A 14525-nucleotide genomic window follows, 5' to 3' on the forward strand; every position below is an offset into this window, starting at 1 on the left:
TTCATTGCTGTCACCTTCAGCGTGCATCGTATCGCGTATAGCCTCCCACCCTCACCCCATCCTCCTGCTTACGGCGGACCTCACCAAGCACAGTATGGGGTCAAACGGCGGGCACACCGACCTGTTCTAACAGGCCACACACTGCACGATGGAGAGTAAGGCCGGGTGGAGCCGCTGGCTGTGGAGCTGGAGTCAAGGCCCGGCAGTAAAGCGCAGACCAGCAGCGTAATCAGGGCCGTCTCAGGCTGAGAGCATGTCAGCTGCCTGTGGTGCGAAGAGAACGGGAAAAGCCAGTGGCTGCTTCTGCAACAGTGATGGCGCTTCGCCCGCCACACGAAGAGCCCTACTCGGCCCCGCCCTGCCCAGACCGTACGCTGCGCTAAAGCTCCCGTGCGCCGGGCCGGAAATGCGACCGAAAGGTATCAGCAGCGGCGATACCCGACCACGGCGTCAAGCACATGGACGCGACTCGATCTTCCCCGGCACGACAGCGCACCATTACGCGAGGGTGTCTCGTGGCGGGCGCAGAGGGGATCCAGGGCTGACGGGCGCCGGTCCTGCGCTCGGAGGCGCTCCTGCCGCGCGCCAGACGCTGCTCCGGCTCGTGACCCGGCGGTGTGACCCGGAGAAGCGCCCACGTCCAGACTGGCTGCCCCCGCCTCCGGCCCCGCAGTCAAGGGCGGGCGCCGCGCCAGCAGCAGGATGGCCGGACCTATCCTGCCGGCCTTCTCCAAGCTGAGTGCGCTGCTGCACACGCGCGAGGCGGAGCCCCGCATGGACAACCTGGTGCTGCGGCTGCACTACCGCGTCACCGCTCGCATCCTGTTGCTGTTCGCCTTCGTCGTGTCCACCCGCAGCCTGGCCGGCGAGCCGATCGAGTGCACTACCGACTCAAGTGTGCCGCGCCAGGTTATGAACAGCTACTGCTACGTGGCGGCGACATTCAGCGTGGAGGGCTCCGGCGGCGCCGCCGCTGATGAGGCGCCGGCCGGCCTCGGCCAGGGCGGCGAAGCGAGGCATCACTCTTACTACCAATGGGTACCGTTCGTGTTCGCCCTGCAGGCGCTCACCTTCTACATGCCGTTCACAGTGTGGAAGCACATGAGCGGTAACGTGCTGCGCAACTGCTTCAGCTTTCAGCTGGATATGCCGGACACGACGATGCACGGGAGCTCAACCAAGCTGATCTCCTTCGCGGGCTACCTCTCAGCTCGCATGGGACGCGTCAACCAGGGCCTGGTCAAGGCATTCTTCGTTGTCGAGTTCGCCTGCCTCCTGAACGTCATCGGCAACATCTTCCTGCTGGACGCCTTCCTCGGCGTCGACTTCGGCAGGCACAGTGCGGTTCGGCTGGCCACCTTCCTGCGTCTTGCGCACAATGATGACAGCGCGGACACCGTGTTCCCGCCGGTCGCCAAGTGTACCTTCCTCAAGTACGGCTACTCAGGTACCATCGAGCGCATCGACGCCGTCTGCGTGCTGCCGCACAACGTTTTCAACGAAAAGCTGTTCGTGTTCCTGTGGCTGTGGATCTCGCTGCTGGCTGCCGTGACGGTTGCACACGGCCTCTTCCGCGTCGCTTCGCTGGCCGTGCCCAAGGTGCGGCGGAACGTGCTGCTGGCGCTGATGCTGGACGAGTTCCGCGACGACGGCCGCCAGGTGTTTGAGCAGTGCACCGTGTACGACTGGTTTCTGCTCTGCAACATCGCCAAGCGGATGGACACTCTGGCCTTTAGCGAGCTGGTGCACCACCTAGCCGTCAGCCACAAGGAGCTGCTGCTGCCGGTGCTCACCGCGCCCGGCATGTCCAGACGCGCCTCGCAGTGGTCGGAGGGGCACCGCCGCTCCACCGACCACCCCAAGGTCACCCCCTGACGGCACGGCTGCCGCCACCACTCGGCTCGCCAGTTCGCACCTGACAGAGCTGGGGCCGTGTATTGCTATTACGCCCCGCCGAGCGACGAAAGAGGCTGATGACTGATTGGCTGAAACCAGGCTGAGGCAAACACCGACGATAAGATCCTGACGGAAACAAAGACACCAGGCTTCTTGCAGCTATTGGTGTGTGGCAGGGTGCATGTGGTCAAACGCAATCCAGGGTCCGATAGGTAGAAGGAGGGCAGCGACGCAAAAGCCGCTTGGTAGCAAAACAAAACCTATGCATTCCTGTTGATTTCTTTGAAATTTAATAAAACATGTGATGGATTGTACTGATAATTGTGTTTCAATCGAAGCGTGTGATATTATAAGCGTGCGAACATCTCTGAAAGGTGTTTCGGCGACCATGTCGGTTTGTATCCGTTACCAGTCGGTCAACTTGACTACTACGACTGGCATCCCTAATTCGAACGATGCCTCCACCCCGGGAGAAGGGAGGGAGAGACTGCTGGCGCCAACACAAGTGACGCCATGCGCGTTTCTGCTGATCATCACGACATAGTGTACATTGCAACTGATGTTACTTTGCCGTCCATTGCTGAAATGGCGTTTTAGAACATGTCCCAATAAACTATTTCCGAAGCAGCGTTCTCCGTCACCCCATGGCATCGCATCAGCATGACGTTTGCGTTACCATTCGCTTCCGATTTAATGGAACGCCCTTCCTGCCATGGTGCCAGCCGATCCAACCTGTCACCCATTATGTATGGGTACCAATTGGTTCACCAACCTTTGAAGACCTCTAAACGGAAAACAAGACTAGGGGTTTGAATTGCCCATATGCCCGCTCCTCCTGCCAGGGTGAGAGGCGGGCGATGCTATATAGTCTCAGCAGTTGAGCGCGTCGTAAAGTCCCAATGACTCATAAGCACGCACTTCTCAGCGGACCGAGCGCTCATCTTCTATGGCGAGCGCAGCAACAACAACGCCACCTCTGCTGCCGGCGGCCAGTCAGCGCCCTCTACGGACCGGAGCGTCACCTGCGGAGCCATACCTACTGACAGGGGCGCCACCTGCTGAGCCACGCCTACCAACAGGGGCGCCACCTGCGGGGCCATGCCTGCCAACAGGGGCGCCACCTGCGGGGCTGAGTGGTCGCGCCGGCGTCGGTCCGCTCCACGCCGCGTGGCCGCCCACCCGCGGCGCCGTGAGAGTTGTACGTTAAGCTGAGTTGGGTGCTGGGCCTCGTCTCTCCGTCTCTCACTCTCCACGTCCACCGTATGCTTGGGTGGAGGTTTAGTCCCTCTCTGGTCAGCTCTTCGTGGGGTGCCCCCGTTGTCAGTGTTGGCCTACGTGTATCCTGTCTGCGACTCTTTATACAATGAGGTATTGTTTTATTCCGCAAATGTACACCCGGGACTCAAAGAATGGAGAAGACCAATCCTTAGAGAAGACACCAGCGTCATGAAAGCCAGCCTGCATACCAAAGCCATGTGCTTTGTCTCGGTCTCGGGGCCGTGCCAGTTGTACCTCTCGGATTCACCGCTGCGACGGATCCCCGTCCTCCATGGACAGGAAAGCGATTTGCCATGCACTGGTCGACTACTTGTGATGAATTTCAACGGACAATGAACCATTAGAACTGCAACCGTTTGGCACGCACTCACATAGCGACACGTGGATTGCTGCTAAATCTTGGGTGTGCAACATTCTAGCCATAAGAAATATCGATATATGCATAAGCATCAATGACCGCTTCCTCCTAAGTTGTTCTTCACAGCACTACAAAGCAAGCTTTTCTTCACTTAGATGACGTCTCCCCCAAAATTTGTCAAAATTTCTAGTCCTGGGGATATGCCACAACCAAACTTTTAACTTCTCTCTCGTTATGTGGCTGATATTTAATGCCAACGTCTTGCGCTCCAGACATACGTGGACGCGTAGTGCCGTTTCTTCGCCGGCCCGGATAATCCGTCAAGTACCGCGATTACTGAGGACCAGGAGGACATCCTGACCTGACCTGACCTGACCTGACCCGACCGGCCTCGAGTGCTCAACGTCTGTGGAAGCTTGTGAGTCACTACCGCAGGGAGGTACGGCCAGCGTCTCAGGCGCGGCGCCTGGCGTCAGATGGTTCCCTTTCCTGGATCAACTGCACGTGAGAGGAGGTGAGCGTCTGGAGTACATGTCGTTGCTGTTGAGGTGAACGTCTGGAGGACATGTCGCTGCTGTGGAGGTGAGCGTCTGGAGGACACGTCGCTGCTGCGGAGGTGAGCGTCTGGAGGACATGTCGCTGCTGTGGAGCTGAGCGTCTGGAGGACACGTCGCTGCTGTGGAGCTGAGCGTCTGGAGGACACGTCGCTGCTGTGGAGGTGAGCGTCTGGAGGACATGTCGCTGCTGTGGAGATGAGCGTCTGGAGGATATGTCGCTGCTGTGGAGGTGAGCGTCTGGAGGGCACGTCGCTGCTGTGGAGCTGAGCGTCTGGAGGACACGTCGCTGCTGTGGAGGTGAGCGTCTGGAGGGCACGTCGCTGCTGTGGAGCTGAGCGTCTGGAGGGCACGTCACTGCTGTGGAGGTGAGCGTCTGGAGGACACGTCGCTGCTGTGGAGGTGAGCTACTGGAGAGCACGTCGCTGCTGTGGAGGTGAGCGTCTGGAGGACACGTCACTGCTGTGGCCATCTCGTGTTGGGGGCCGGCAGCGCACGCATGTCTTCACACATATATACCTTTACCTACTTACATCCATGAGTTTGTAAGGACGAAGAAACAGACGTTCAACAAGGCGAGGTAAAAAGACGTAGTGGGGAAGACGTATATACGTCAGCTGCATGGCATAGGGGCGAATGGTAGCGCGAAATGCGGTGCTAATACGGCGCCATGTGGTGATGAACGACGCTTGTTCGCAACTAGTGTATTAGGACATTTTCCAAGACGCTATTTCAGTGATAGAAGAATTTCATGTCATCAGTTACGATGTACACAATGTCGTGATGATAAGCAAAAAGCGCACGGCTTCACTCGTGTAAGGGCGATCAGCCTCACCTCACCGGGGGGTGGAGGCATCATTCGAATTAGGGATGTCAGTCAGAGTCAAACAATTTGACCGACTGGTAACAGATGTAAACTGACTTGGTCACAGAAACACCTTACATAAATTTATGTATCCGTAAACTACCGTACGACCAACTAAAAGACACAAATGATCAGTTTAATGCATCCCATGTTTGGATGACTACCAATTATATCAACAGAGTGCATCATCTTTGTATCGCCACCAAGCAGTCCAGCCTTTATATTGCGCCACTGCCCTCCTTCTAGCCATCGGACTCTGGATTGCGTCTGACCACGTGTACCCTGCCACACACCAATAGCTGCTAGCAACCTGGTTGTCTTTGTTTCCGTCAGGATCTTACCGTCGGTCTTTGCCTCAGCCTGGTTTCACCCAATCAGTCATCAGCCTCTTGCATTGCCCGGCGGGGCGTAATAGCAATACACGGCCCCAGTTCCGTCAGGTGCGAACTAGCGAGCCGAGTGGTGGTGGCAGCCGTGCCGTCAGGGGGTGACCTTGGGGTGGTCGGTGGAGCGGCGGTGCCCCTCCGACCACTGCGAGGCGCGTCTGGACATGCCGGGCGCGGTGAGCACCGGCAGCAGCAGCTCCTTGTGGCTGGCGGCCAGGTGGTGCACCAGCTCGCTGAAGGCCAGCGTGTCCATCCGCTTGGCGATGTTGCAGAGCAGGAACCAGTCGTACACGGTGCACTGCTCAAACACCTGGCGGCCGTCGTCGCGGAACTCGTTTTAACATCAGCGCCAGCAGCACGTTCCGCCGGACCTTGGGCACGGCCAGCGAAACGACGCGGAAGAGGCCGTGTGCAACCGTCACGGAAGCCAGCAGCGAGACCCACAGCCACAGGAACACGAACAGCTTTTCGTTGAAAACGTTGTGCGGCAGCACGCAGACGGCGTCGATGCGCTCGATGGTGCCTGAGTAGCCGTACCTGAGGAAGGTGCACTTGGCGACCGGCGGGAACACGGTGTCCGCGCTGCCATCATTGTGCGCAAGACCCAGGAAGGTGGCCAGCCGAACCGCACTGTGCCTGCCGAAGTCGACGCCGAGGAAGGCGTCCAGCAGGAAGATGTTGCCGATGACGTTCAGGAGGCACGCGAACTCGACAACGAAGAATGCCTTGACCAGGCCCTGGTTGACGCGTCCCATGCGAGCTGAGAGGTAGCCCGCGAAGGAGATCAGCTTGGTTGAGCTCCCGTGCATCGTCGTGTCCGGCATATCCAGCTGAAAGCTGAAGCAGTTGCGCAGCACGTTACCGCTCATGTGCTTCCACACTGTGAACGGCATGTAGAAGGTGAGCGCCTGCAGGGCGAACACGAACGGTACCCATTGGTAGTAAGAGTGATGCCTCGCTTCGCCGCCCTGGCCGAGGCCGGCCGGCGCCTCATCAGCGGCGGCGCCGCCGGAGCCCTCCACGCTGAATGTCGCCGCCACGTAGCAGTAGCTGTTCATAACCTGGCGCGGCACACTTGAGTCGGTAGTGCACTCGATCGGCTCGCCGGCCAGGCTGCGGGTGGACACGACGAAGGCGAACAGCAACAGGATGCGAGCGGTGACGCGGTAGTGCAGCCGCAGCACCAGGTTGTCCATGCGGGGCTCCGCCTCGCGCGTGTGCAGCAGCGCACTCAGCTTGGAGAAGGCCGGCAGGATAGGTCCGGCCATCCTGCTGCTGGCGCGGCGCCCGCCCTTGACTGTGAGGCCGGAGGCGGGGGCAGCCAGTCTGGACGTGGGCGCTTCTCCGGGTCACACCGCCGGGTCACGAGCCGGAGCAGCGTCTGGCGCGCGGCAGGAGCGCCTCCGAGCGCAGGACCGGCGCCCGTCAGCCCTGGATCCTCTCTGCGCCCGCCACGAGACACCCTCGCGTAATGGTGCGCTGTCGTGCCGGGAAAGATCGAGTCGCGTCCACGTGCTTGACGCCGTGGTCGGGTATCGCCGCCGCTGATACCTTTCGGTCGCATTTCCGGCCCGGCGCACGGGGGCTTTAGCGCAGCGTACGGTCTGGGCAGGGCGGGCCGAGTAGGGCTCTTCGTGTGGCGGGCGAAGCGCCGTCACTGTTACAGAAGAAGCCACTGGCTGTGTCCGTTCTCTTCGCAACACAGGCAGCTGACATGCTCTCAGCCTGAGACGGCCCTGATTACCCTGCTGCTCGGCGCCTTACTGCCGGGCCTTGACTCCAGCTCCTCAGCCAGCGGCTCTACCCGGCCTAACTGTCCATCGTGCAGTGTCTGGCCTGATGATGATGATTGGGGTTTTAGGGCGCGTCGACTTCTAGGATCATTTTGCGCCCATAACAGCTAAGTGTTTACCGTGGCGTATAAATGGCTGTGAATCCTACGCTTCTCAAAAATGAAAACAGCTGTCCGCTGCCAAGCATGCGAGAATCGTCACCAATAAGGTCTGAAAAGGTAAGACCTGACGCATCTCGTCCGAAGTAAAGTGCCCGCTCTGCTCTGAACTGTGGGCAGGAGTGAATAACGTGGCGAACCGTGAGTGGCGCACCACAGCGAGGACATTTAGGGCGTTCTTCACCGCACAAAAGGTAGCTATGTGTTGCGTGCGTGTGGCCAATTCGTAACCTGCTGAGGGTTACTTCTTCGTGTCTCAGCTTACGTGAGCTTGAAGACCATAGACCCAGTTGTGGCTTGATCATCTTTAACTTATTGTTTACAATGGCGTCCCAGCAGCGCTGCCATTTCGCCTTCACAAAGGTCGCGATTGCAGGGTAAAATCCCTTGCCGGCAAGGGTAAAGAACGGGTGCAAGGTGCACGCGCTGCCCGTTTTGCGGCCGCGTCAGCACGCTCGTTACCTGCGATACCCACATGACTCGGTATCCAACATAAGACGACAGTTTCTACCAGCAAGATCCAGCGCTGTCAGGCGAACTAAAATATCCTGTATAATGGGACAAGGTGGGTTATAGGTTGTCAGAGCCAACAGGCTGCTCAAAGAATCGGATAAGATCACGTGTGAGTTGCTCTCACCAACTTCGATGAAGCATAGGGCTTTACTGATTGCAACGAGCTCGGACGTGTAAACTGAGGCGTGTTTCGGTAAAGAAAAGGACCGGGTGGCTTGGTCATTCACAAATGCAGCACCAACACCTACCTCCGTCTTCGACCCATCAGTATATGTGGCTTGAAAACCTATGTACGACCCGATGTGCTCCAGAGCCTTCGATCTCAGGTCGCATGGGATCGCTCCCTGTTTGCTTGTGCATGAAAGGGATACATCCACTTTTGGTGAGATTAGCTCCCATGGAGGCACTAATACGGGACGCGACCTCAGCACACCACGCAAACTTATGTCGCTTTCCCGGAACAGCTTCTTCATATGAACACCAAATGGAATAGCGGACAGCCTTCCGCTACTTTGGAACTTGCTTTCCACATCACGTGAAAAGATTGCTCGGTGAGTCGGATGGTTGGGAAATTGAGCCAGCTTGCAAAAGTACCGCATGCCAAGCATTTCCCTTCTCAGTGCCAACGCCGGTTCATTAACTTCCACGGTAAGGCTAGCAACTGGCGACGTCCTGAATGCCCCCGTCACAATGCGTAGTGCGGTATGGTGCACGGTGTCTAATAAACGTTTGCAGGAACTCGGCGCACGGTCATAAATAAAACAGCCATAGTCAAGTTTCGAACGTATAAGTGAGCGGTATAGCAGTAGCAGTGTTCTTCTGTCCGCTCCATAAAATGTTCGAGACACATACTTCAATATGTTCAATGCTTTAAAACAGTTGTCATGTAGGGTTTTCAAATGTGACCCATACGATAAACGGTTATCAAACTGCAGACCCAAGAAGCGGGTACTGGGTTCGTTTGGGATGGTCTGGCCGTATAGCCTTAAAGCCATAGCGGGGCATTGACGACGTCGTCTGCAAAAGTGCATAGCAACTGTTTTCGAGGTCGAGAAACGTAGTCCATTTATAACGCTCCATCTTTCCAGGCTGATAACAGCCAACTGCAAGCGACGTTCCAAAGAGGCAAAGTTTGACGAGGCATACCAGATGGCGACGTCATCCACGAAGAGAGAGCGGCTGACCGACTTTGGAAGGGAGTCACCAATATCGTTAATCATAACTGCGAACAGAGCGACGCTCAAAACGCTACCCTGGGGCACGCCATTGTCTTGTTGGTACCTATCCGAGAAGTGCGAGCCAACACGAACTCTGAAAGAACGATCGGTCATAAAGTTCGCTAAGAACGTGCCCATGGCTCCTCGAATGCCATAATGAAAGAGCTTTTTCAGGATGCCGTAACGCCACGTCGTATCATAGGCTTTTTCAACATCAAAAAACACAGCGCCAACATGTCGCTTTTCCCTAAAACTGGTGCGAATGTCTGTGTCGAGAGCTATAAGATGGTCAATGGTACTGCGATTTTTTCTGAATCCACATTGAGCAGCCGTAAAAACGTTGTACCGCTCCAAAAACCACGACAAACGCACATTTACCATACGTTCCATCAACTTACAAACGCATGATGTCAGTGAGATAGGGCGATAGTCAGCAGGGTCAGCCCCACTCTTACCAGGCTTGAGCATAGGGACAATATGTGACTCACGCCACGACTCCGGAAAACCTCCATTCTCCCAGAGATTGTTGTATGTCGCTAAGAGGGCCTCAACTACTGAAGTGGGAAGTTGCTTAAGCATGGCGTTGTGAACTAGATCTGGACCCTCTGCCACATTGCGCAGCTATCCGATCCGCGGAAATTAGTTCGGCCATTGTAAAAGGTCGGTTATACGACATCTGCTCCGTCGTGCTGAAGTCGACAGGGGATGCCTCGCAGCGGATCCGGTGACGCATAAACTGCGGGACGGCATTGCCGTTACCACACCGTTCGGAGAATGCGCGGGCGATTTCATTTGCTACGTCAGCTGGGTGTATAATGTCACGTCCATTGATACTGAGCACAGGGTGTGGCACAGACGAGTGCTGTCCAGCAATGCGTTTGATCCGTGACCATATATTGGATACAGGTGTTTGGCAGTTTAGATGGCCGACGTACGACCGCCACGATGCCCGCTTAGCCTCTAGAATGGTACGTCTAGCAGCCGCTCGTGCTCGTCGAAATGCAATAAGATTGTCAGTAGTACTCCGACGGTCAGACTTTCTAAGGGCCCTCCTACGTGCACAGATTGCGTCCCGGCACTGCTGCGTCCACCATGGGACAGGAGGACGACGAGGGCAGCCCGGCGTTCGCGGTAAGCACCCTTCTGCAGACCGCAAAATCAGCGATGTCAAATCCCCCTACCGACGGGGGTTCACCCGCTGGCTGCATAGTAAGGGAATGCTCGATCCTTGCTTGAAACTCAGTCCAGTCGGCTTTTCTAAAATTCCAGCGCTGTGGCCGAGAACCAAGAAAAACGTCAGCCCGGTACTTGATCCAGATGGGGAAGTGGTCACTTCCCATTGGATCGTCTGACACCGACCAGTCAAAATGGTTGATCAGTTGTGGGCTCAAAAGACTTAAGTCGATTGCCGATGCCTGTCCTGATGGGAGTGTAAAATGGGTACACGTGCCCGTGTTTAAGAGGCACAACGATTCTTCATGTATGAGGGCTTCGCAGCGTTTCCCGCGAGTGTTTGTCTTGACACAACCCCACGCTGAATGGTGAGCGTTAAATCACCTAAAATGAGGACAGGCGGCGGAAGCTGAGCCACCAGGTGTCTCAGATGAGCAGACGGAAACCCGGTCCCCGGAGGCAAGTAGATTGAGCATATGGTGATCGTATGGCAGTTTAACAACACTTTGACTGCGATAGCTTGAAGCTCAGTATTCAAAGCCAGCCTTTGTGCACACACGCTGTGGTGCACGGCTAGGAGAACGCCACCATGAGCAACAGGGACAGGTGGTAAATCTCGCCGCCAAACGACATAACCCGAAAGACTAAAAACGCTGTCGGGTGCCAGTTTTGTCTCCTGGAGACATATCACCGCCGGACGCCGCTCGTTAATGCATACTTGGAGATCTTGGTAGCTTGTTCGGACGCCCCTACAGTTCCACTGTAAAACATTCGTCATGGAGCTAAGAGGTCAGGACGGTCGTTAGCTTCCTATCACTCCATGGTATCGACGCCTACCGGAGGACGGGGGCATGTGTTTGGGTTGTGAGTGTAAAACAGACCTACTTTTAAAAATACTCGGCTGCGCCGGCCACAGCAGACCCAGACGGTCCAGCTACGGGGTGCAGGGACCCACCAAGGTCTGATCCCACCGACGCCGGCCGGGTTCTGGGCCGAATACGTGGGCTGCCGTCTGTGGGCGAGATTGGCCAGGGGGGGGCCACGCTTTTCCGGGCGCCCCACTCTAGACGGGGACGGCGCCGGCGAAGCCGTGACCTTAGATGGCGGCGCAGGAGGAGGGCCCATCGGTGGATTCCGAACCTCGGATCCACCAGGGGCCTCTACGCGTCGCCTGGGCGGTGGAACGATTTCCCCCGCGGGAGCACGTCCCTGATCCGCCCCCGGCAGCCGGCTAATCGCCTTCGTCCTCTCCTGCTCAACTAGACGCGCTCGCTTGGCTTCGCGGGCGCGCCTATCAGCTTCTTGACGCTCCATCGTCTCTGCTACACGTTCACATGCACTGGTGAGGGGTGCCTGTGATGAGGAGACCGGTGGTTTCTCAGACGAAGGAATACCGGACGGCGCGCGAGGGCTGCGGCCACGCCGAACCGTGGTCCACCCGCCATTTGTTGGCGATCCAACTGGTGCCGAGAAGGCCGGCAGCACGGCGGCCACCGACGGTGGGGAGAGGGCTTGCGGTGCTGGCTGTGAGTCCGGGGCGCGTGTTGAGGGTACAGCTGATAGGCCAAACGATCTCAAAAGTTCCAGAAATTGAGCAGCCGTCATGTCCTCGATCACGTTGGTGTGCGGCAATGAAGCTTTCACTTTCGATGCGTACGATGTTTTTGGGTGGGTCTCGTCATAAAGTTCCCGAGCCTCATGGAATGATACGTTTTTAGAAGTTTTGATTGATATGATTTCCTTCTCCTTAGCGTAGGCTGGACATGCACGGTCGTAGGACATGTGCGGAACCTGGTCTTTGTCGCAGTTGACGCAGTGGGGTTTGTCAGAAGTACATTCTTCGCTCATGTGCTCGAGGGACGCACATTTGCCACACGCCGCGCGGTTCCGACAGTTGGGTTTCGTGTGACCAAATCGCTGGCACTGATAGCACCGCATGGGGTTAGGCAAAAATGGACGGACTTTTACGCGGACGTATCCCACACGTATCTCGGATGGTATGTCGGGGCGACTGAACGTGAGTATAAGGTTGTTCGTGGGCACTAACTCTCCTCCCCTTCTGACAAGAATCCGTCGAGCGGCGGTCACTCCAAACTCCGAGAGCTCCTCCACGATCTCTTCTTCGTCAACGTCACGCAGGTCAAAACAGTTCACCACGCCCCGGGACGAATTTTTCGTGTTATGTGGTGTCGCCGACATTGACACTGTTTTTTCCCGTTTGCCAGCCCCATCCCGAACACTGTACGAAAATTCAGTTGATTTCATAGCCCGACTCGCCTCCAAGTCACTAGCAATTCAACTTCTATTTTTCCATCTCGGAGCTTGTCACATCTTATAATTTTTCCAAATTTGTCGCACCCATTTCTTCTCTGGAACGGTGACAGGGACGCCAACCTAATCTCGTCACTTCCGAAGACGAGGATCCGTGGTCCGGGGATAGCAGGTTCACCTCTGCACCCTGGAGTTGTCGAGGTCCGCCCCCCTTTCGGAGGACGGGTGTTTTTAAAGGTAGAAGAAGCCATGCAAAAAGGGGGTTTGCATTTCGGCACCGGGGCTCCCCACCCACCATGGAGCCCAACTGGGGGACGGCCCAACACTCCCTAGGGAGGTGGTCACCGCCAGGGCTACCCCGGTGCTATACGGGGCGAACGACGCCTCCCACACAGCCAGGTGTAACCGGGGAGACCCCTCCCCGTCCTGACCGTGGTTCAGCGCCGCCGCCCCTTGACCCCTTAAGCTGCTGCGCGCGGCCAGGCGCCCCAAGCGGAGACCCGCAAGGGGCACCCAACCGCAACGCGAGCGACAAGCCGCTAGACCCGTGTGGGGCCCCACGGGCCCCCCACGCCCCCGGATATCCTGGCCAAAGTGGAGTGTTGGGGCGCGCCGTGACTGACCCGCACGACGCGCCCCTCAGCCACCAGGATCCGATCAACCCGGGGACGTGGGCGAGGGGGCACGGCGACCCCGATAAAACGAGGATGAGGAGTGGTGATACGGCCGGATGTGGGAGTGCAGGTAATGTGGAGGGAGCGGGCGGGACAAGGAGTAGGAGCTCACGTACCGGCAGGGTCGCTACGCCCTGAGAGGAACAGCTTGCGCTGTCCACCCGTTACCAGAGCTGGGACCCGAGGGGGCGCTAGTCCCCTACACCGACCGAAGCCGGTGCCCCTGCGGGGCAGTGTCTGGCCTGTTAGGACAGGTCGTTGTGCCCTCCGTTTGACCCCATGCTGCGCTTGGTGAGGTCCGCCGTAAGCAGGAGGATGGGGTGAGGGTGGGAGGCTATACGCGATACGATGCACGCTGAAGGTGACCGCAATGAAAATGAGACGCCTTGCCACTAGGACCGCATTATCCATTGACAAATCGCCTGAGTTGCTAACTGTGACGCCGCAAGTGCCTACGTCACGCACGAGCGACTATACTCCAAGTCGTGGGAACTAGGGACTCGCAGCATTTTTGTATTCAAATCGAAGAAGAGGCGGATTCGAATTTGGATTGGGATTTTAATTTTTACACTGATGCCTCACACCAGTGTTACGTAATAAAAGCTGAAAGGCGACGTAGTCTGATGCAGAACGGACGCATTCTCGGAGCGTTCGATTTAAGAATGAGGCGACCCACACAAAACGTAACGAGGCTCTCTTCCGGGGCGTGACCGCCCGTCCCGTCTCAGTCCGCGCCGACACCTCACACAATGTGTGACGAGGCTCGCCGCGCCCCGTCTCAGTTCGCGCCGACAGCCCACACAATGTGTAACGAGGCTCTCTTCCGGGGCGTGACCGCCGCGTCCCGCCTCAGTCCGCGCCGACACCTCACACAATGTGTAACGAGGTTCTCTTCCGGGGCGTGACCGCCCGTCCCGTCTCAGTCCACGCCGACACCTCACACAATGTGTAACGAGGCTCTCTTCCGGGGCGTGACCGCCCGTCCCGTCTCAGTCCGCGCCGACACCTCACACAATGTGTGACGAGGCTCGCCGCGCCCCGTCTCAATCCACGCCGACACCCCACACAATGTGTAACGAGGCTCTCTTCCGGGGCGTGACCGCCGCGTCCCGTCTCGGTCCGCGCCGACAGCCCAGCCGTGTGAGCACGGCCAAACGCTGGCACGACGCAGAGGCGTTTTGTATTTTGCGGACGTCGGAGGTGGCGGCCGGGTGGCTGTGTCGGAGATGTGTTCGTGGCCCAAACCGAGAAATACACGCGTGGATGTGAGCCGTGACTGTGCGTTTGCCGAGGTGTGAGCTCGCGGCTTCCCAAAGATAGAAAGAGCAGGACCCTGCTGGACTTCCGACGGCCACGTATCTACACCGTCTCCAGCCATCCACATGCAAC

General features: G+C 57.5%; 2 protein-coding genes across 2 annotated transcripts; one reads left to right on the forward strand and one right to left on the reverse strand.

Moving 5' to 3' along the window:
* The first annotated feature begins 702 nt into the window (after nt 1-702).
* Nucleotides 703-1875, forward strand: LOC119091039 (innexin inx2). Its single transcript, XM_037213760.1, has 2 exons — nt 703-948; nt 1003-1875. Exons 1-2 carry the CDS (start codon nt 703-705, stop codon nt 1873-1875), a joined length of 1119 nt encoding a protein of 372 aa, XP_037069655.1.
* Nucleotides 1876-5431: 3556 nt separating this feature from the next.
* On the reverse strand, nt 5432-6605 carry LOC119091040 (innexin inx2-like). The gene is made up of 3 exons (XM_037213761.1): nt 6360-6605; nt 5709-6305; nt 5432-5647 (listed from the first exon to the last, which is right to left on the reverse strand). The coding sequence occupies exons 1-3, from the start codon at nt 6603-6605 to the stop codon at nt 5432-5434; spliced, it is 1059 nt and encodes a 352-aa protein (XP_037069656.1).
* Nucleotides 6606-14525: the final 7920 nt, after the last annotated feature.

The sequence above is a fragment of the Pollicipes pollicipes genome, unplaced genomic scaffold (assembly GCF_011947565.3).
Source record: "Pollicipes pollicipes isolate AB1234 unplaced genomic scaffold, Ppol_2.1 Scaffold_3216;HRSCAF=3773_pilon_pilon_pilon, whole genome shotgun sequence".
Lineage (NCBI taxonomy): Eukaryota > Metazoa > Arthropoda > Thecostraca > Pollicipedomorpha > Pollicipedidae > Pollicipes > Pollicipes pollicipes.

Excerpts from the sequence above, each read along its gene's own strand:
- LOC119091039 (XM_037213760.1), top strand. The coding sequence starts at position 703 with ATGGCCGGACCTATCCTGCCGGCCTTCTCCAAGCTGAGTGCGCTGCTG. Across the intron at positions 949-1,002 it reads ACGTGGCGGCGACATTCAGC|GGCGGCGAAGCGAGGCATCA; the intron begins GTGGAGGGCTCC and ends GGCCTCGGCCAG.
- LOC119091040 (XM_037213761.1), bottom strand. The coding sequence starts at position 6,605 with ATGGCCGGACCTATCCTGCCGGCCTTCTCCAAGCTGAGTGCGCTGCTG. Across the intron at positions 6,306-6,359 it reads ACGTGGCGGCGACATTCAGC|GGCGGCGAAGCGAGGCATCA; the intron begins GTGGAGGGCTCC and ends GGCCTCGGCCAG. Across the intron at positions 5,648-5,708 it reads TTTCGCTGGCCGTGCCCAAG|GTGTTTGAGCAGTGCACCGT; the intron begins GTCCGGCGGAAC and ends GACGGCCGCCAG.